General features: G+C 40.5%; 1 protein-coding gene across 1 annotated transcript; it reads right to left on the reverse strand.

Annotated features, from left to right (window-relative positions):
- Positions 1-5693: 5693 nt before the first annotated feature.
- MCM4 (minichromosome maintenance complex component 4) lies at positions 5694-19245 on the reverse strand. The gene is made up of 17 exons (XM_072411237.1): positions 19097-19245; positions 17213-17286; positions 15469-15633; positions 14829-14992; positions 14641-14742; positions 14340-14435; positions 14105-14200; positions 13854-13992; positions 11541-11761; positions 11067-11187; positions 10674-10933; positions 9728-10093; positions 9157-9284; positions 8674-8881; positions 8340-8568; positions 6825-6958; positions 5694-6139 (listed from the first exon to the last, which is right to left on the reverse strand). Exons 2-17 carry the CDS (start codon positions 17280-17282, stop codon positions 6047-6049), a joined length of 2592 nt encoding a protein of 863 aa, XP_072267338.1. The 5' UTR covers positions 17283-17286; positions 19097-19245; the 3' UTR covers positions 5694-6046.
- Positions 19246-20622: the final 1377 nt, after the last annotated feature.

Here is a 20622-nt window from a genome sequence, read left to right on the forward strand (position 1 = left end):
TTATGTGCAGGAGAGGGGTGAGGAGGGTATGATGGGGGCATTATGTGCAGGAGAGGGGTGAGGAGGGTATGATGGGGGCATTATGTGCAGGAGAGAGGCGAGAAGGGTATGATGGGGGCATTATGTGCAAGAGAGGAGCATGGAGGGTATACCAGGGGGCAGTATGTGTAGGAGAGGAGTGAGGAGGGTATCACAGAGGGCAATATGTGCAGAAGAGGAGCACGGAGGGTATGATGGGGGCATTATGTGCAGGAGATGAGTGAGGAGGGTATGATGGGGCATCTAGGAATGGAGTGCAAATGGTATGACAGTGGGCAGTGGGGGCAGACATATCGCCGTGTAGCGTGTTCAGCTGTACAAGGGCTCGGACAGTCGTTAGCCAGCAGGGCCTCCAGTTGATTGGTGGCCAATGGGATCATGGACTTCATTTTTTTTTTTTTTTTTATAAATTATTTTTTAATAAAAGATATCAAGGTACATACAGAGAAAAGAAAATAAAGTGATCATAACATACAGTTCAAAAACATTCAGCAAGGTTAGGTTCTAAGAATACATACCGTATGTTCAAGCTTTTGGCTTAACGGCCAACCGCATAGGAACACAAACATTGTAACCATGTATCAGTAGCAGGAACCATGATATCTTAAGGTTTTCAAAAACATTTTTATAAGAAAAGAAAAACGAAGAACAAACAAATTAACTAATTAAATAAAAAAGGGGTTAAGAAAAAGAAAGAGAAAAAGGGAAGAAGGAATGGGGGGGGGGGGGGGGGTTAAAGTGGGCATTGACCAGTTATAGAATCAATCACATCTCTGAAACTGTGGCAGAATGCAATTAGGCATCCATCCCAGAATACTCAGGTATCTAGGGGGGTGGTCGTAACAAACGGCACAGTAGTGATAAAGTGGATCCAGTGGTACCAAGTCTGTGCAAATTTTTCCGCTTTCTTAGCGTCAGTGGATATCATATCCTCCATGTGATATATATCAGCAACCCTTTGCAACCAATGTACCACCGTCGGAGGGGCAGTATTCTTCCATAAGGCTGGGATACAGGCCTTAGCTGCATTGAGAAGGTGTCTCAGAAGAGAGTTACTATAGCACCTGCGGGACATGTCTGAAACATGAAGAAGTGCCAGGGCCGCATTGGCCCTTATATCCACTTCTGTAAGCTTTAAGATAATATTAGCTACTGAGCTCCAATATAATTGCAATTTTGAGCATTCCCAGAAAACATGCAGTAGCGTACCCTGTGTGTCGCCACATCTCCAGCAAGTGCTATCTGACCCGGTAAAATCTTAGCAAGCTTCACCGGTGTCCTGTACCAGCGAGTGGCCAACTTGTAGTTGGTTTCCTGATATTTGTTGTAAATGGACGCCTTATGACAGAAATGGAGCAACATATCTCTATGGGCTTCAGTAAAACAAAAGTGTCTAAATCAGCTTCCCATTGGGATACAAATAAAGGGAGTTCTGGCGTATATACAGATAACAGGGTTTGATAGGCATGGGAAAGTGGGCCCTGTACAGGTTGACCGGTTGCACACAAGTCCTCTAGAGGAAGAAGCGATCGGGTTATTGTAGTGGGCCGCGGCAAGGATCTCAGAACATAAGTGAGTTGTATGTGGCGCCAGGGCAACAATGAAGGGAGATCCCTTTCCGTTTGTAGGGTCAGAATATGTTGCCATTCCCCATTGTGCATGAAGTGTGGTATTCTGTACACGTCCAATGCACGCCATTGGCAAAATTTTGGGTCGGTCTGGCCCGGGGGGAATTCAGGATCGCCCAGAACGGGAGACATTGGAGACGGGTATATGGTTACGTTTTGAGAGGAAAAGTACTTAGTGACCACTTTCAAGGTCTCGCCAATCAATGGATGAGTGAACATAGCCGCCCTGGCCGCCGGTGTCGACCAGGCCAGTGCGGCAATAGGGGCAGTGGAGCATGCATCCTCCAACCCAACCCACAGTTTGGAGCGGCTATTAGTGCACCAATCCAGCAGCCTAGACAAGTGCACTGCCTGATGGTACAAAACTGGGTCAGGGAATGCCATTCCTCCGTTGGCTTTGGGGAGTCTCAGTAATGTCATCCTAAGCCTGATCATGGACTTCATAAAAGTTTTTACTCGTTTCAAGTCAATAGAACACTGTGGCTGCAATGTATTTTTTTAATTTTTTTAGGTTACATTGTAGTGCAATCACTGATCTGAATTTGGATTGAAATAGTTTGAAGATATCTAGTCCAGACAACCAGGCAAACGGCAGCCAGTTATTGCAGAAAGGGACAGGCAATGATCCTTCTGCAATAATCCGTCCTATGTGCCTCTTTGCCCCAGGAAACTGTCAAAAAACCAGAGCTGCACATGTACAGGATGCCCGGATATATGACAATCCTGACTTCCCTTGCATGTGAGAATAAACTTTCATACAGTTCTCAGCCAATTAGGATGGACGAAGATCTTCAAGAAGAGAAGAAGGAAGAACAATGGCAATATTGTGGGTCTAGTTTTGCTTTAAGCTAGAACCGGATACAGTTTTTTCATGATGAGGAGCTTGCTTATAGTTATCAACTTTTCTGGGTTGCCATGAATGTGAGAGAAGCTGTTGGGAGTTGTAGCTTAAAGTGTGTTCTATAAATATTGCCATTTAAACTTTTATTTCTGGGCTACAAAACCATTTGAATTGGGAGGTTCCTGTTTAGTTGTCACATTCAAGCAGGTCTAAACCCACGCATCTCGCCTGTCCACGTTTCAAAAAGTGATCTTCAGCCATCATGATTGGCGGTACCAGGATGACAAACATAGTTTATTCATCACATCCTGTGAAGCCAGAATTTCCAGGTTCCTCTGGCAACCAAAGGTAATGCTGAGCATCATGGCCTGTCCCTTTCTGCAATAACCACCGGCCTGATCATTTATTTTGTAACGTGGGTCCACTTTAGGATGGCATGGTGGGCTTTGGTGCTGGGGACCAGGGGCTCTTTTGTGTAAGGTTGGGGGGTAGGGTTGTTCTTCTTGTGTTGTTGTTTAGTTTGTTGGTATCTTCATGTTTTTTGTAGACACCTATTCGATAAATGCCGGCTTTATAGCTCCCTGGACATGATCAAGCGCTTGGCTCCCCTGGCATCCTACTTGGGGATGAACGCTCGGATGATTAAAATAAATTTTACCACAATCAGCGGTAATGCCTGGTTATAAAGCATTTTTGGTGTAAGTTGTTCAACTGTATCTAAAACCACCTAATAAACTATGTACACCTTTCACTCCTGAATGGGCAAATTTCTTTTTTTCTTACTTTCCACTGGAATTATGGAAAGTAAATCCATTGGAAAGAAGAATCACACGAACTCTGTACATACTGCTCTTCATGGAGAGGGGAGAACGATGGATCGGCACCCCTTTGCGTTCTCCCTTTTAATTGTATTACGATTGTTGGTGGATCTGCCAAAACGGAACCATGAATGACGGAGCACTATCCACACGCCAGATTCTCGATATCAGGCAATTACCGGATGAGAATCATCTGACGTGTGTACCCTAAAAGGTAGAACATGTAAAGAAAGTACATCTTTAAATTTGCTAAAGCATAACCTTATACCATTTTATTCAGTGGTATTTGTTTAAAAAGTAGATAACTGTTTCAAATGTAAAAATAACTATTGTACATACAGTATACATAATGTAAATGCAAACATTAAATGTTTTAATGAAAAAAAAAAAATTAGTTTTAAAAGTTATAAAAAAAAAAAAAAAAAAAACTCAGGCGACATAGGAATTTATCCTAATCTGAATATAGAGCGAGGAGAACATATGGAATTATATTTAGCATTGAATATTCGGGACACATTAAGGTATTTATAGCTGACCTAGTACTTCAGGATTGTCAGTGCCTTGGTAATGTAGAATTCCAAACAAATATGGTTTAAATACAAGGCATATGTATTCCTCCTTTTTTATTCCTGATATAATATACAGCACAGTGTGAGGTACCGATTCCCTCCCCCCATCTCTGCTCTCTACACAAACTATGCAGATCAGTGATGGTGTCATAGCTATTTTTAAAGGTAATATTTGGTTTGCAAAGGTATTTTATGCAAAGTGAATTTATTAAAGCCTAGCAATGCATTTTCATAATACTGAAAGCCTTTATCTAATTATTAAAGTGAGTATTGTCACTAGCAGGATTACCCCCCCCTAAAAATGCAGCCACATCCTAGGACTGGTAAACTTCACTCAACATTTATATTCTTGAGTTAGATTTGTCTAGCATCATATAGATTAGATGTCTACAGCAATACAATACAATGTTTTCCAGACTTAAAACTATGCTTTGTGAATACAGACCCCTCATGCAAGATTTCATTCTGTTGTGTGCGCCTGTATAGCCACCAATCAGGTTCATTCTTTTACATTTTGTCTATTAGGATTTAAAAAGTTGTACTCTGTGGGCAGCACAACTATTCATCAACGAGCTGCAGAAACATCTAAATGGAATAGCTCTACCAAACCATTGGATTTGTGTCCAAGTCATTAGACAATTCTATGGATGATGTTCATTTTAAAGATAGAGTAACTAAGAATTATAAACAAATGACAGGAAATATAAAAAAAATATCCTTTATGTCTATTAATGTTATATTTCAAATATATATTGTACTTATCCTCAGGCACACAGCTACCATTTTGTATGTCGTAAAGCCTTAACAGCATTGAGCTTTGAGTATGACATTAAAAAAAATGCATCAGAATAAAAGGTGTGAAAAGTATTCTAGTTCATCTTCTTCGGAAAGAAGCCATAGCCAAAGCAGGAAAGCCGTAAAAAGGCCAACATGCTTTTTACTGGGTCAGGGCTAAATTACTTCAATCAACAAGGAACACAGCTTTAGCTCAGACTCCCAATTCCTCAACTTTTTTTTTTGTCCTAATAACCATAGCCACATGGGCATCTTGTGTGAACCAAAGCAGGATTTGGCTTGCAGGTCAACAGGGTTATTTTAAAAATGTACCGCGCTACAGCAACAAAACTTTCCACTAAGTGATATGAATTAATGCAGTATAAGGCAAGGCACAGAGCAGGCTTAATGAACTGGGTTGCATTTGTGTGCGATAGGCTTCTGACTGCAGTGTAGATAGAAACGTGTGTTTTGCAAAATGCACCAAACACACCTTTAGTGGAAACATCTCCTTCTATTCAGTCAGTGATTCAAAGTACAAGAGTAATAGGATCAGCCCAACAGCCAGGGAACTAAGGTGATAAGCAATGGTTCTCCTCTACATATTGATTAAAGCTATTGCAACCCCCCTGTCTGTTTGCTGAAGCACAGCATAGCCCAGTAAAAACTATATTTCATAATGTTTGTAAAGGTTCTACTAATCTCCTCCAATTGCTCTAAAAACCACTTCATGTTCAAAAGCATTTAATGCAACATTGGCTATGTGTGGGATGGGAAGAGGTGGGCTTCTCTAGAATGACTGTAAAAAAGGAAATATTTACACTTCCTGAGCCACCACTCCATCAGTAACAGTATCTGCCTTTCAAAACTGGATTTACCAGGGCTGCCGCAGCTTATGGCTCCCACACACCATTGTGCTGTTGTGATGCTGTGCCATTCACAAGTTCCTTTGTGATGGCTAATCTGAATTAGCCCTAAATAAGTGTTCTTCAAACAAAGCAAATCACACATTTCAAACCAACAATATGAGTACACATTTTATTATTAACGTAACAAGTATACAAATTTTCTGAAACATCTACAAAAATGTAGCATTTTACATTACCTTTATTCAAGAATAACTTTACATAAACCAGCGCTTTGCTTAGTAGCCCAAATGCGGTTGTCGAACGAACTATAGCAAAGCATAAAATGTCTTCTATGAATTATTAAACTCATAAAAAGCACATTGAGAGACTATCATTGGAAACATCCAAAATTACAAAGATCACTCCTGGGAGCTTCCACTAGGTATGGATTTGCACACCTTACAAGACCTAGCAGTAAACATTACTGCTAAAAAAAAAAAAAAAAAAAAAAAAAAAAAAAGGCATGCTTTTACAACAAACGAACAGTCTTCCCAGTCACAGTCAAGTAATCTTCATCAGCCAGGGCATGTAGAGCTTCGTCAAACATGTCCTTTGTAATTGCCTGAAAAGACAACACAGGTTTAGTGGTTATTATAAAAACATATATAATATATACAAAAACTAAGGGCTAGATAAAAATATTCTACTTTGGTGATCACACATACACTGCATTTAAAACTTCTGATGAACCCCTATGCCTGTGTTGTACTAACCCAACTGTGATTAAGTATGACGTTTGATGCCTATCCCTGATCCAGCACAAACAGTGGTGCACACATTGCCCATTGGAGAATATTTTGAGGGCTCTACATTAGAAACAATTCTACAAGTCCAAGATCGTAACATCAGAGAAGAAAGCCACGAGCATTATACAGAAACTAACCATTTTTAATGCATTATGATTACTGATACTGGCCACTTTTACGATATGGCAAAAGACGACAAACATTGGTTACACAAATATAAGCCATACTTGGAGGACATTGTCATCAAGGCCAGTTTATTTTAAGATTTTGAATGATGCATCCTGAAGAGTTGTAAAAATGTAAATGAATGTCAGCCACCACTTATAGCAAATAGATTGCATACAAATTTATTTTTCCCTGCCATGTGAAATTTTTTTTCCTTCAACTTTATGGACATCATTTTTTTTTATACCTTTATGGGCATTTTTTCGGCTTATGTTTATTACTTTGCAACATGGCAAATAAGGAAAGGTAACAAAATGCAATTTGAAAGCCACATACCGAATCAGACTGAGCCCGAAGATCCTCAAAAAGCTGTTGATATTTCATGGCTGGGGTTTTGCCCTTGGACTGGATCAGTTTCTTCAAAGCTTGAGCCAATTCCTCCTTCCGCTTACGGGCTGTGGCACTCATGCCTTAAAAACAAATTTGTCAGTAATTAACAAATTTAAAGGACTTAAATCAGAACCATTTTAACCTCACAGAGAACAGGGGTCACAATTCATATACTGAAAGCAAATTGACATACTAAATTTTGAAAAACTTTTTACGAAAACTCTGTTTAACGGAACACACTACAGTCCACCACATACACACCACATAAACCACCTAAAAAAGTCTAATCCTAGGGTGTGCAAACATGTGCCTGCCTTAATCTTCCCTGTAACAATGTAAAATATTTATTATAATGTAACAAGCCCAGTCATTAACTACTTTGAAAAGGATTGATCACAAAGCCCCTGATGTCAAACTCATGGGGTGGTTAGGCACCCTGTGGGCCAATGTCATAATATATGTCATACATATGTCATAATGGGTTTATGGCCAGCTAGAATCAATGTACTATTACACAGTATCAACTGAGGTCACCGACACAAACATTATCAGTAAATTCTTACTCCCTTACAAATCTGCCCTGAATGCTCCCTGCCATAGCAGTCTTGAGATTTTGGCATGTCACTACTGTGCTTCTCATTTAAATAACACATAGCTGGTGATGGCAGGTGAACCAATGGTAGAATTCACTTGAGACCAAGTCAATCATTTTTCCTTATACTGGTACTATTGTGTGCTTTGCCAGGTTATTGTGTGTTATCTATATATGCATTGTTTTGGTTTCCTGTATAAAAAAAAATGTAAGCCAAATCTTTGATTCGTGTACTAATTAAAATTAGTAGAACCCAGTTTCTTGCTACTACCTTGGATAAAAACATAACACCCTCATCAGGAAGTTACAGCAGATGAGAGACTGTTTGAGGTCAGATCTGCAACTGCAGTTGCCAGGGGTAAATGTTTTCAACAGTAGGTAGCAGACTACCCGCTACTAGAAAGGGTTAACATTATTGCCCTGTAAAGAACCTAAGATTTTGCCTGTGCTTAGATTAGTGCTTCTGAACTAAGGTTCCTCCTGAGATTGCTAGGGGTTCCTTGAGAAATTTGTGCCTCTCAGGTCAGTTTAATCCCTTCCCACTGGCCAGTAATGTAGGAGAAATTCTTCCTACTGACCACTGTACCAATGTACTCCAAGCTGTGGCTATAGTAATCCCCAAAGACCTGAATGTTCAATTTCAAGTGGTTCCCCCCTATGCTGAAAAGGTTGAGAAACAAGGTCTTAAATCAATAATTGTTGCTCTAAAAAATCTTTGTGCAGGGTGAGGCAAGGAGAACGGTCGCTATATTCTACCATGATGGCTCCTCCACAAAGACAGTAATAAGAGAAAGAATTGGGGTCCTTTTCTGGTCACAATTCCCAGATTAGTTCCTTTATTAATAAAGACACTAAAAAACAATATTTACCTGTTGTAAGGATAGAAATATCTACAATTCCAGTCCTAGGATCTGTAGCAGACTGCTTTAAAGCTTCACGATGAAGGCGTTTAGCTTCTTCTACATCAATGGTTTCCACTTTATTAGAGAATCGCACTTTAGCATGAGCTTCAGAAAGACGAATTAATGATTCCAATTGCCTGGGATAAGCAGAAACCATGCCACGACCACTGCCAATTTTCCTCATGTCTACATATGCCTGAAACATAAAAATATTTTATAGCAGAGGCCTATGTCACTTCTTAACACTGACAGCACAGTTTATCTTTGGGTGCAAAGCACAAAAAAACATTTCGTATTTTACCTCAATAAGAGCTTGGCTTGCTTCCTCACTAAGTCGGGGATGCACATAGCTTCGAGCATATGCAATATAGTCCTTTAAAACTGCCATGTCCAACTGTTCTTCATTTAACTGCTCTTCACTCTGATAGTACAAGGCAACGAGATGGTGTGCCAGGCGTCTGTCGTAAGTCTCATCTTGAGGGTCCAACATCAAAAATATCAGGTCAAATCTAAAAAAGAGGAGAGGTGGGAAAAAAAAAAACAAACACATTAATGTATTGCTCTGAACCACTTGCAGATGGCAAAAATATTCTGTAGGTTTTAAGCGGTTGCTCAAGATGATTGAGCAAGAACCGGGCAAAAAAGAACAGGGCACTGCTGAACCACTGAACATTTACAAAGGAGAGAAAATATAACATTGCCCAGGCAGATTACGATTTGTGTTGGGTGAGGCATATTCTTATTACAAAAGTAATGCCATTCTTTGAATCATTAGGTTACATACCTGGATAACAGTGTGTGAGGAAGCTGAATATTCTCAATGGTTGTTTTCTTTGGATTCCACTGAGACTCTACAGGATTTGCAGCAGCCAGGACAGATGTTCGTGCATTAAGCTGACAGATAATTCCAGCCTAAAAAAAAAAATATATGAATTGATAAGAAGCAAGGCAAAATGTATTAAAGCTTATTAGGTTGGGTTGTATAACTGCATAAAGCACTTCGCTCAATTGAAAAAAATGCAGTAGGTGTACTTAAGCTTGGTCAAATATAGAGCCAATTATTTGACTACACACAAGAATTTTGTGCACAGCACTATACAGATAAATCCTAAACCAAACATTCTCTTTTGATACGAGGCTAAATCCGCTACGCAGAAGTTTACCTAAAAGTTCTAAGGCTGAAAAGCTCAGCTGTATGAAAAGTTACAAATTTTACAAAAGTTTACAAATTGTTACAAAAAAGTTACAAATACAAATTTTGAAGTACAAGCACCTGTTCAAAAATGAAAAGCCAAGCAAAATGTATAGAATATATTTGTATATTTTAACTAAAAAATATCCTGAGAGATGTATACCTTTGCAATAGAAAGGGTCTGTTGTTCCATGACTTCATGTAACACAGATCTGGTGCTCTCATTCATTTTGTCAAATTCATCAATGCAGCAGATACCGTTGTCACTTAGCACCAGAGCTCCCGTCTGAAGAACCAGTTGCCGGGTTTCTGGGTCCTTTGTCACGTAAGCTGTCAAACCCACAGCACTGGATCCCTTTCCAGAAGTGTACTGGCCTCTGGGCACAAGGTTGTATACATACTGCAGAAGCTGAGATTTACTTGTACCAGGGTCACCACACAAAAGGATATTCACTTCAGCTCTGAATTTGCCTCTTCCGGTATGACTGAAGTCCTTCCGAGTACCACCAAACAACTGTAAAAGAATACCCTGGAAAACAAAGACAACATTAATAAAAAAATGTCTAATCTTTAAGCTTGCCTAGCAGTGTTTTGCAAAGTTATTACATCTAATATGAAAGTTAAAATTGCTATTTTATTAAAGCACTCTATCTTAACCCATAAAACTAACATACCGCAGCCTACTAAGCCTTGTGATGTCTACATTGGGTTTTCTTTTCCGGCTATTTATTTTCCATCTAGTGTTCCTGCCGGCAATACCTCCCTTCGTAGAGCAACAATGCTTACTCACTGTACAGAGGGTGTAAGCATTGTCACCAAATGCAGCTTTCCTGATTTAGACTACAAACATCCTGTCCATTACATAGGAAGAAGCATTTTGTAGTTCATATAAGAAGGTTGTGCAAAGCAGATAACATCACTTGGAATGCCAGTGCACAGGAAGTTACAGAACACAAGATTGCTGAAGGATTGGTAAAACCAATATGGCTAAGAACCAATAAGCTGCAATATATGACATTTTTAGTTTTGGGTTTACACAGACTTCAAGCTTTATGCTTCAGTATGCTATATGTATTTAATCACAATGGCTAAACTATGAGCAAACATACCTTCTTAATGTCTTCATGTTCATAAATACTTGGTGCTAGAGCCGAAGAAAGTCTCTCATAAATGTCTGGCTTAGAAGCAAGTCCCTTCAATATCTCAATACGTTCCTCTGTGAACATTTTCTGTTCTGTGTCCTCATCAATACCATGCAAGCGTTTGGAGTCAGTTTTACGATAATGGATGACATCAATATGAGTTTTGTAAACTGATTTTACATTTCTTACTCTAGGATTTACTCTAATAGGAACTGCCCTGTAAATACCTATTTAAAAAAAAAAGAAAAGTGAAAATAAGGGGAATTGGTTTTAGTTCAGAAAACTATAGTAAACTTCAAACAGAATATGTGAAAAAGTAAGAAACAGTCTCCAAAATGAGCTAGACCACTGTATGTATACCTGTCACATTCACCCTGTCTCCAGGTTGCACCTTGTCCACTAAGTCATTGTGAGCATATAAAATAATTGTGTGAGGGGTCTGTCCAGCTGGCATATCTTCGGGAGACTCTTGTAGTTTGATCTAAAAAAAAAAAATACACAAAAACAGGCTATGTTTACCCTTGAAAACAGACACAACCCCCCCCCCCCCCCCAGACACACACACTATAGGGTGATCAGATATAGATTACATGCATTACATGACCTAATATTTAGGCTGGGTTTTAATGGAGGAGCCGTGGACGGTTGAACCATTTAAAAGGAAGCCTATAGTGTTAGGCAAACAAAGGAATTGCCCACTGTTCTCCTTAGCTCCTTTTAGCTGAGCAATTCACTTTTCAGTAAAAACTTTTGGCAGTTAAATATACAGGGAAAGCTTTGAACATAGACAAACTAATTGTAATAGTGATAAAAAAAAAATAAAAAAAAACTTACCATTTGCTTATCTGAAAACATGGAACGGTTATGTATCAAAGCCATACTGTGTGTTGTGTTACAATGCTTGCACACTGATGGTTCTGAAATGCGGCCACGGTCTACTTCCACTCTTGTGGTAAAGAAGCAGACCTGACATTTAAAGAAAGCTTCTTGCATCTCTGGGATAATCTGGGAAGTTCTGATGACCATTCCTCCAATTGTGATGAGCTGATCAATGTCTAAAAAACATTTCATAATTTTGTCAACTAAACCATTCATAAGGTCTATCTATATACAGTTAGGACAGACATCTTTTTTCTAATTTTGGTTCTTCCGTACATTACCACAATTTTAAACAACTCAGCTTTAATTCAGTGGGTTGAACAAAAAGATTGCGTAAAAATGTGAGGAACTAAAGGCTTTTTTACACAATCACTTCATTTCAGGGGCTCAAAGTCATTGGACAAATAAAAAAGCTGAACATAAAATGTTCATTTCTAATACTTGGTTGAAAACCATTTGCTGGCAATGACAGCCTGTAGTCTTGAACTCATGGACATCACCAGATGCTGGGTTTCCTCCTTTTTAATGCTCTGCCAGGCCTTTACTGCAGCAGCTTTCAGTTGCAGTTTGTTTGTGGGCCTTTCTGTCCGAAGTTTAGTCTTCAACAAGTGAAATGCATGCTCAATTGGCTTCAGATCAGGTGACTGACTTGGCCATTCAAGAATATTCCACTTCTTTGCTTTAATAAACTCCTGGGTTGCTTTGGCTGTATGTTTTGGGTCATTGTCCATCTGTATTATGAAACGCCTCCCAATCAATGTGACTGCATTTAGCTGGATTTGAGCAGACAGTACATCTCTGAACACCTCAGAATTCATTCGGCTGCTTCTGTCCTATGTCACATCATGGATAAACACTAGTGTCCCAGAGCCACTGGCAGCCATGCACTCCCAAGCCATCACACTGCCTCCGCCATGTTTTACAGATGATGTGCTATGCTTTGGATCATGATCTGTTCCACGTCTTCTCCATACTTTTTTCTTGTCATCATTCTGGTAAAGGTTGATCCTGGTTTCATCTGTCCAAAGAATGTTTTTCCAGAACTGTGCTGGCTTTTTTAGATTTTTTTTAGCAAAGTCCAATCTAGCCTTTCTGTTCTTGAGGCTTATGAGTGGCTTGCACCTTGCAGTGCACCCTCTGTATTTACTTTCATGCAGTCTTCTCTTTATGGTAGACATGGATATCGATACGCCTACTTCCTGGAGAGTGTTGTTCACTTGGTTGGCTGTTGTGAAGAGGTTTCTCTTCACAATGGAAATGATTCTGCGATCATCGACCACTGTCTGTTGCCGAGTTCACCAGTGCTTTGTTTCTTTCTCATGATGTACCAAACTGTAGATTTTGCCACTCCTAATATTGTAGCAATTTCTCGGATGGGTATTTTCTGTTTTCGCAGCTTAAGGATGGCTTGTTTCACCTGCATGGAGCGCTCCTTTGACCGCATGTTGTCTGTTCACAGCAAAATCTTCCACATACAAGCACCCCCGCCCCCCCAAATCAACTCCAGGCCTTTTATCTTCTTAATTGATAATGACATAACGAAGGAATTGCCCACACCAGCCCATGAAATAGCCTTTCAGTCAATTGTCCAATTACTTTTGAGCTCCTGAAATTAAGTGATTGTGTAAAAAAAGGCTTTAGTTCCTCACAATTTTATGCACTCTTTGTTCAACCCACTGAAATAAAGCTGAAAGTCTGCAGTTCGACTGCATCCGAGTTGTTTTATTTAAAATTAATTGCGGTAATGCAGGACAGAACTAAGCAAGGCCAGGTGATGGATGACAACTTACATGCTTGTGAATCAGTGACTAATCACATCTCTACAACACGTTCTCATTTTCTAGTAATGCAAGCAGGCACAACATTGCAACTCTGCTTTTATTATGGGAGAAGTGCAGCCTTGTTAACACCCAATGGCAGGAATTTGCATCAGGTGAACTACACTGCCAAATGCAAAAGGTATTTGTCAGACTTTGCAGGGAGATTAAAGAAAAGGTGCAAGATGTACTAAAAAATTATCAGCACTTTGTTTATAGGAAGCCATTGCTCTATTTTGTAAAAATATATTCAAAGGCTACAAAAGTTTGCCTATATACAATTCCAGCCAGTAGATGGTGTACTAGGCATAACATATTTGAAAGATTTACTGCACTGGTTACCTCTGCTTACAGGTGATACCTATTTGTAAAAAAAGAAACCAGAACATACAAAAGCAAGTTTAAAAGCAATTTTTTTAAAAATTTTCCTTTTAGAATAAATCCTTCCTACCTTCCGGATTTAGGCTTCTCATGTTCCTGGTTTTAAGAGCATTAAAAGGTCTGACTTGAATCTGATGCTCCAAGATGGAATCAGGGTAGCGTTCAAAAAAAAGCTGATTGACTGCCATGTCAAATGTTGGAATAACTTCCTGCAAAGGAGGTAAATTGGATTGTGGTTGTGAGAACCCTTCATTACAACTAATACAATAGTTTTACATAAAAAGGCAAGGTAAATATCATGAGAAGTTGCATTATGGTTACCTGTGGATAGCAGACCAGCTGTCTATAGAGATCTTGGTCAAACACCCTAAGATGCTCACAGTTGACATTCAAAAATGGCTCACCAACCACATTGATCTAAAAAACAAAAGAAAGTGAAATGTTTTATGTTCATAAGAGCTAGCACAACAGTGTCTGCTAGAGAAAGGGATAATGGAAAAGTTACATGGAGCTATGCACTTTTCCTGTGTTTAAGAAAAAAAAGATTATACCATACCTCTTCCAACCGCTGCATATAGATTGGCTCATTCAAATCTAAACCAACAGTGTCCTCTTCCTTGGCTGATGGATCAATAAATCGCTGTATAAACCGCTAAAAGAGAAAATGAATCATAATTTAGTCAATGTTGTACTACAAACACCTCTATGATGTTATTCTACAAGAATTCAGACAAGCTATATGGCACTATGTTACCCCAATGGCTCCTGGAAATCTATTGCCTAATCTTAACATAACCATCTTTAAAGTCTACTATACTATTAGATTCCTGCATGCATCCAAAAATATGCTTTCTTACCTGAAATTTCTCTCTGCAGGTGATAACATTAACATCTGTACCCCAGATAACCAACTTCTGTTCCATAGATTGATCAGTTGTAATTAGTTCCTCAGCTGCCGGCTGCAGAGATAAAAAGTTTAAATTAATGCAACTAGTGCACTAGTCACTGAAATATAGCCAAAGCAGCTAAAGTCAAAAATATTTACCTGGTCAGACTGTAAATCCACTTGTTTTAGTTTGCGAGCTGACCCCAAGTCAGCTCTTTGCCTTGCAGGGGTACCACGGATGCCACTCCTTGGTGTACCTTCCACCCTAGAACTTGGGGTTCCATATGTTAGGGGAGAGCTTAGGTCAAGTTCACTCTGAAGTACTGCAAAATATACAAAAGATACAATTTTAACAGATAGGCAAAACAGCTTGCCAGATTGCATATAACAGCAGTCGCCCAACTGCCACCAAGAGCGGTGAACCACGTCTCCTGTACAGATTGTAGGCTCAGGGCTCAGACTTGCAATGGGTAAGTGTGCGGGTTCTGGCATCATGACGTTACTCTGGGGGAAGTTTCTTCCCCTTTGAGTGACACACAGCTGACTGCGCATGCGCGGTCCGCAGGTCTGAAAAGGTTGGCGACCACTAGTCTATAATATGGAAGCTGTCAACAGACACATTCTGATTGTCTAGCTTGGGATGGCGAATCACTAAGCTGCACATATGTAAGCCTAACACTACTGATGTACACGCTGCATATTCAGAGAATGAAAACCGGTAAGATAACTATAATAGCAATACCGGGGCAAACTCCCAAATGAAAACTCAGAATTAAAGTCCAATTTTTTATTACCATACCTGAATGCCGAGAGGGGGCCGGGCTGGAAAACAGCAGCTCTTGTCCACTGGGGCTGAGTAGATCACCAGATGGTGAAGTTGGCATTGGTAAAAGCTCACCAATGGATGTAGAATCTTCTGTCCTACGTTTTTGAGATGGAGGAGAGTGAATCTCCTCACTTCGTGCTGGAAAAAAAAAAAAAAAGTTAGTAATTTTAATAGTATGTAAACATACACATACATTCATTCCTGGCAGCCCAGCTCAGTGTACCTATAGGAATAAGACAGGTCCTGGATGTCAGCCGCTAGGGATATTATATAGACAGGACCAGGACCCGTCATCGCTGCTGGACTTTGGTTGAGACGCAATCCTGTTCATTGATTGGATGTAACTCATGTGCAACTCGTATGCATGGTGTCACATAAATCACACCATCCAATCAATTAACAGGACTGCCATCTCAATGGAAGTCCACTGTGGAGCCAGTGCTGAAGATGGCAGCGCCCATTCCAGCAGGGATGACAGGTCTTGGTCCTGTGTCAGCACAAGGTAAGTATGTGCCATGATCAGTAAAGTATGATGTACACCCACTAACAAGTTTAGTTCCACTTTAAAGTCATACACAGCCTTCTCTTCTGTGCCTGTGCAGACAAATCTCTATTTATACTATTTACCGTATTTTTCGGACTATAGGACGCACCCAATTTTAAAGGAGAAAAACCTAGAAAAAAAAGATTCTGAACAAAATACTAAAAAATCACTCTGTGTCAATGTATCGCCTTCTAATCACTCTGTGTCAATGTATCCCCTTCTAATCACTCTGACACAGAGTGATCAGAAGGGGATACATTGACACAGAGTGATCAGAAGGGGATACATTGACACAGAGTGATTAGAAGGGGATACATTGACACAATGTATCCCCTTCTGATCACCCTGTGCCAAAAAATCATACTCACCCGATACCGCGATGCTGTGGGCTTCTTCTTCTCCTCGCTCTCCTCCTGGCTGCAGCGCGTGTCTCCTCCTCCTCTGAGCGAGGAGAAGCCGACACGCATACCCCAGCGATCCCATAAGCAGGCTGATCCAGCCTGCTTACCGGATCGCGGGGGTACGCGTGTCGGCTTCTCCTCGCTCAGAGGAGGAGGAGGAGACACGCGCTGCAGCCGGGAGGAGAGCCAGGAGAAGCCGGCACCCGTGCCCTCGCGATCCCGTAAGCAGGCTGATCCAGCCTGCTTATGAGATCGCGGGGGCACGGGTGTCGGCTTCTCCTGGCTCTCCTCCTGGCTGCAGCGCGTCTCCTCCTCTGAGAGAGGAGAAGCCGACACGCATGCCCCCGCGATCCCATAAGCAGGCTGATCCAGCCTGCTTATGGGATCGCGGGGGCACGTGTGTCGGCTTCTCCTCGCTCAGAGGAGGAGGAGACACGCGCTGCAGCCGGGAGGAGAGCGAGGAGAAGAAGCACGCAGCATCGCGGGATCGGATGAGTATGATTTTTTTAAATTATATTTAACATGTATTCGGTGTATAAGACGCACCCACTTTTCCCCCCCAGTTTTGGGGAAGAAAAAGTGCGTCTTAATAGTCCGAAAAATACGGTATACAGAAATGCCATTCCTCATTACAAATAAATAAAAGTTGTCGATTCCATAAAAAATAATTAGGAGGCCAGACACGAAACATACAATGAACAGGCTGCCAAGTTACTTAATACAGATGTAATAATGCAAACAATTTAAAAATAAGAAACATGCATTTACTTACGAGTTGAGGGATTGCTGCTACGGCCCCGTTTGTTCCTCCTGCGGCTTGGTGTGGATGTTGGAGATGACATGATTCTGTAAAACATTGCAAGATTTTAGGCTTTCAAACTTTTGAGTTACATACTAATCCCAATCACCAGCCCTGCTAAATTTTGGACAAGGACCAGAAGATGTATTTTTCTGAGATTTTTACTGTCACCAATGACCTTACAAGCTGACATTCTATTACAATAATTACCAGGACAAAAAGGGGAATATGGGTCACTAGAACCTAAACTTTTTTTTTTTTTTGCTGTCTGTGTCAATTTTAAAGATGTCCCATGTGTGATGATATAATAAACAAAAATGTATAGACAAATTATGATTTCCAATGTCTACCTGTAAAATGTAACAATAAGCTTCAGGCAATACATCTAAGTGAATTCTATAGAATGTCTCTGTGCACTTCCTCTACAAATCTGACTTCTAATTTACAGTTGTCTGTAAGAGGCTGATAATAGATGAAATACACTTACATTGCTAGCTTTAAAATTATATTTAAATCATGTCTGCACCAAAATGAATATATTGCAGCTTACCATCAATCCTTGGATGTAGTGGCTGGAGTAAAGACAGAAACTGAATGTAGCCATTAGATCAGATGACATGTAACCTGCTATATATCATTTTGATTTGTGGATTTTTGTACAGGGACATGCTACAATTACACATGAATATCCTACTAATAGTAGAAATGTAAAGGATCATATCAACTGCACCTGAGGCTGATGTTAACAAAGAATTGCCAAGATCTACACATGGGTAACGCTTTAGATCAAATGACAGCAACACATTAGACCTCAGATCATGCTTATGCATTATAATACAAATTCACTTTAAATAGTTGCATAAGAAATATTCTGCTGTATGGAGATGTTTTTTGTAGAACAAGGGCTTTAAAAGGAGAGAAAAATCCTTCCACCCATTACAAAGGGCAAAACACTTGCAAATCCTGTATTTTAGTACATTTTTGGTACATTTACTCCTCTGTGACTGATATGCTTTAAGGCTCAACATAGATCACAGTTCTCACCAGCTGCCACAAGGACTAAACTATGCTGTTCACTACAACACCCCATATCACTACCACAACACCCCATAGTGCCCTCCGCACTTACTATTATTAATAAACAGGATTTATATAGCACCAGCATATTACACAGCGCTGCACGTTAAATAGGGCTTGCAAATGAGACAGACAGTGACACATGAGGAGGAGAGGACACTGCCCAGAAGAGCTTACAATCTAAGAGGTGGGGAGAAATAACACCCCATACTGCCCTCGGCACAGCATATCCCCACCGCAACACCCCATACTGCCCTCGCACACCATATCCCCACCACAACACCCCATACTGCCCTCTGCACACCATATCCCCACCACAACACCCCATACTGCCCTCTGCACACCAGGCTATGATAAGGACTTCCATATGGACAATGCAGAACGGTCAATAATCTCCATTGTGATCCATGCAAAGGTCCTCTATTGGGGCATAGCAATACAGAGCAGTCATATGAGGACACAACACATGATTATATACAATATCACACATCTGCAGGACTCTTTAAACCTTGCCTGTCATCTGGGATAAAAGTAAAAATAAATTCACCGACATATAACTGTATGCCCACAGAACCCAACACTCAGTACATCTATAAGTTGATGTACTAGTCTTCAGATCAGAAAGAACCAAGTAACCCAGAACACACCACGTTGCTGCTCATACATGCTGGGTGACAATAGCTGGAGAGCCATATATTACTACACCGCTATTAGATGGGGGACACAACCTTGGCGACGTATGAGAGGACAAGGAATCGGTATGAGGAGCAATGCACTCACCTGGTATGCGGATCTCCCCGGTTTAGCAGAAACAGCAGGCAAAATGCTCGGTCACTCTGCTTCTTGTCCCGCCAAGAGAATTCGCGCCAGTCTGCACGTCACGTGATCAGTTTCGCGGGGTTTTCGGTGCACCCAGCTACAAAAAGGGATAGTCCAATTCTGCTGAGGGGGGTAATTTTCTTAAAATAAGCCTATTGTAATATACTTGACCATTGTTAAATAGTAATACGTGTGAGCTATATTAATAAATATAGTAAAAGAAATAGCTGCTGTTCTTGTTTTCCGTAGTTGATGTTGCTTTTTATAAATGGTATTTCCCAGACGTCTGATACACCCCTCGTTCTCGTGTGGTATAGTCGTCACTTTTTCCGGAAATCCATCAGAGAACACGGGTTGGCGGAGTAATGAGAAGTCTGTTAGGATTGTGATCGGGTCTCCGGCCTTGTAAGGAAAATAAAAAAAAATGGTGATGAGAATAAGGCTGGTGTTTTATTGTGAATCCAGGAATATGGTGTTTTTATAGTGCTGAATTTACAGCTGGACACCTTGTGCTTCAGATACAACCATTTCCCTTCACATCCATTGTCACTGAGAGAGTGGTGCTGATGTGCTCACTAGTGGTGCCAGGAACATAAACATTACATATTACTGGGCAGACAGTAAAGCGGAAGTAAACCCAAAACAATGGCATGACTGACTTTGTACAGCGCTGCGTAATATAATGGCGCTTTATAAATACTGTGTAGTTTTATGCTGTAAATAGTCATCAGTGGTGAAAGAGTAAGGCTGGGTACGCACGTGCAATAATTGTCGTTAGAAAGGATCTTTCATAAATCCTTTTTCACAACAAAAGATTGAAAGATGCATGAACGAGCGCTGTACATACAGCCTCATTGTGCTCTATGAAGAGGGGAGAACCAATGAGCAGCAATCTCTCCCCTTCACTTTCGTTACCTTAGTTCCTCGTCCATGGTTCTGCCAAGACGACGGATGACAAACGCTGTACACACACCAGAATCTCGTCCAACATCAGTCCTGATGCCATTATTGAGCGAGAATCATCTGACCTGTGTACGTAGCCTAAAAACTACACTCTAAAGCAGAGTTTCTCAACCAGGGTTCCTCCGGAGGTGAGGTGAGTAAGTAATCTGTGCCTCTCAGGTCTGTTTTCCTGACACCAGTGTTCTTTTTGGCTATTTGTAAGGGTGACATTCTTCCCACTGGTCATCAATATAAGAGACATTCTTCCCACTGACCACCATGCTATTGTACTGGGATCTGTGGATATAGTAATGATAGTAGGGGTTCTCTGAAGATCTGAAAGTTATTTCAAGGGTTCCCCCAAGTTAAAGAAAGATAAACACTGTTCTTATTGGTCAAAAATCCAATAAGCCCAGTCTGTTAAAGAAGAGGCTTGTTGGTGCCCAAACACTGCAGGTAATAATACGTGGGTGGGTCAAATACCAGCTTTCTCCTGCCACATGCTGTGGTACATACTTCAGCTAATATGTCCTGTACAGATAATA

Source organism: Pyxicephalus adspersus, chromosome 5 (assembly GCF_032062135.1).
Source record: "Pyxicephalus adspersus chromosome 5, UCB_Pads_2.0, whole genome shotgun sequence".
Taxonomy (NCBI): domain Eukaryota; kingdom Metazoa; phylum Chordata; class Amphibia; order Anura; family Pyxicephalidae; genus Pyxicephalus; species Pyxicephalus adspersus.

Bases quoted from the DNA above. Each gene is read 5' to 3' on its own strand.
- MCM4 (XM_072411237.1), bottom strand. From the start codon at position 17,282: ATGTCATCTCCAACATCCACACCAAGCCGCAGGAGGAACAAACGGGGC. The intron at 13,993-14,104 runs GTAACCATAATG...CCTCCTTTGCAG, and splicing joins AGCTGGTCTGCTATCCACAG to GAAGTTATTCCAACATTTGA. The intron at 6,959-8,339 runs GTAAATATTGTT...TTTGTTTTTAAG, and splicing joins TATTTCTATCCTTACAACAG to GCATGAGTGCCACAGCCCGT.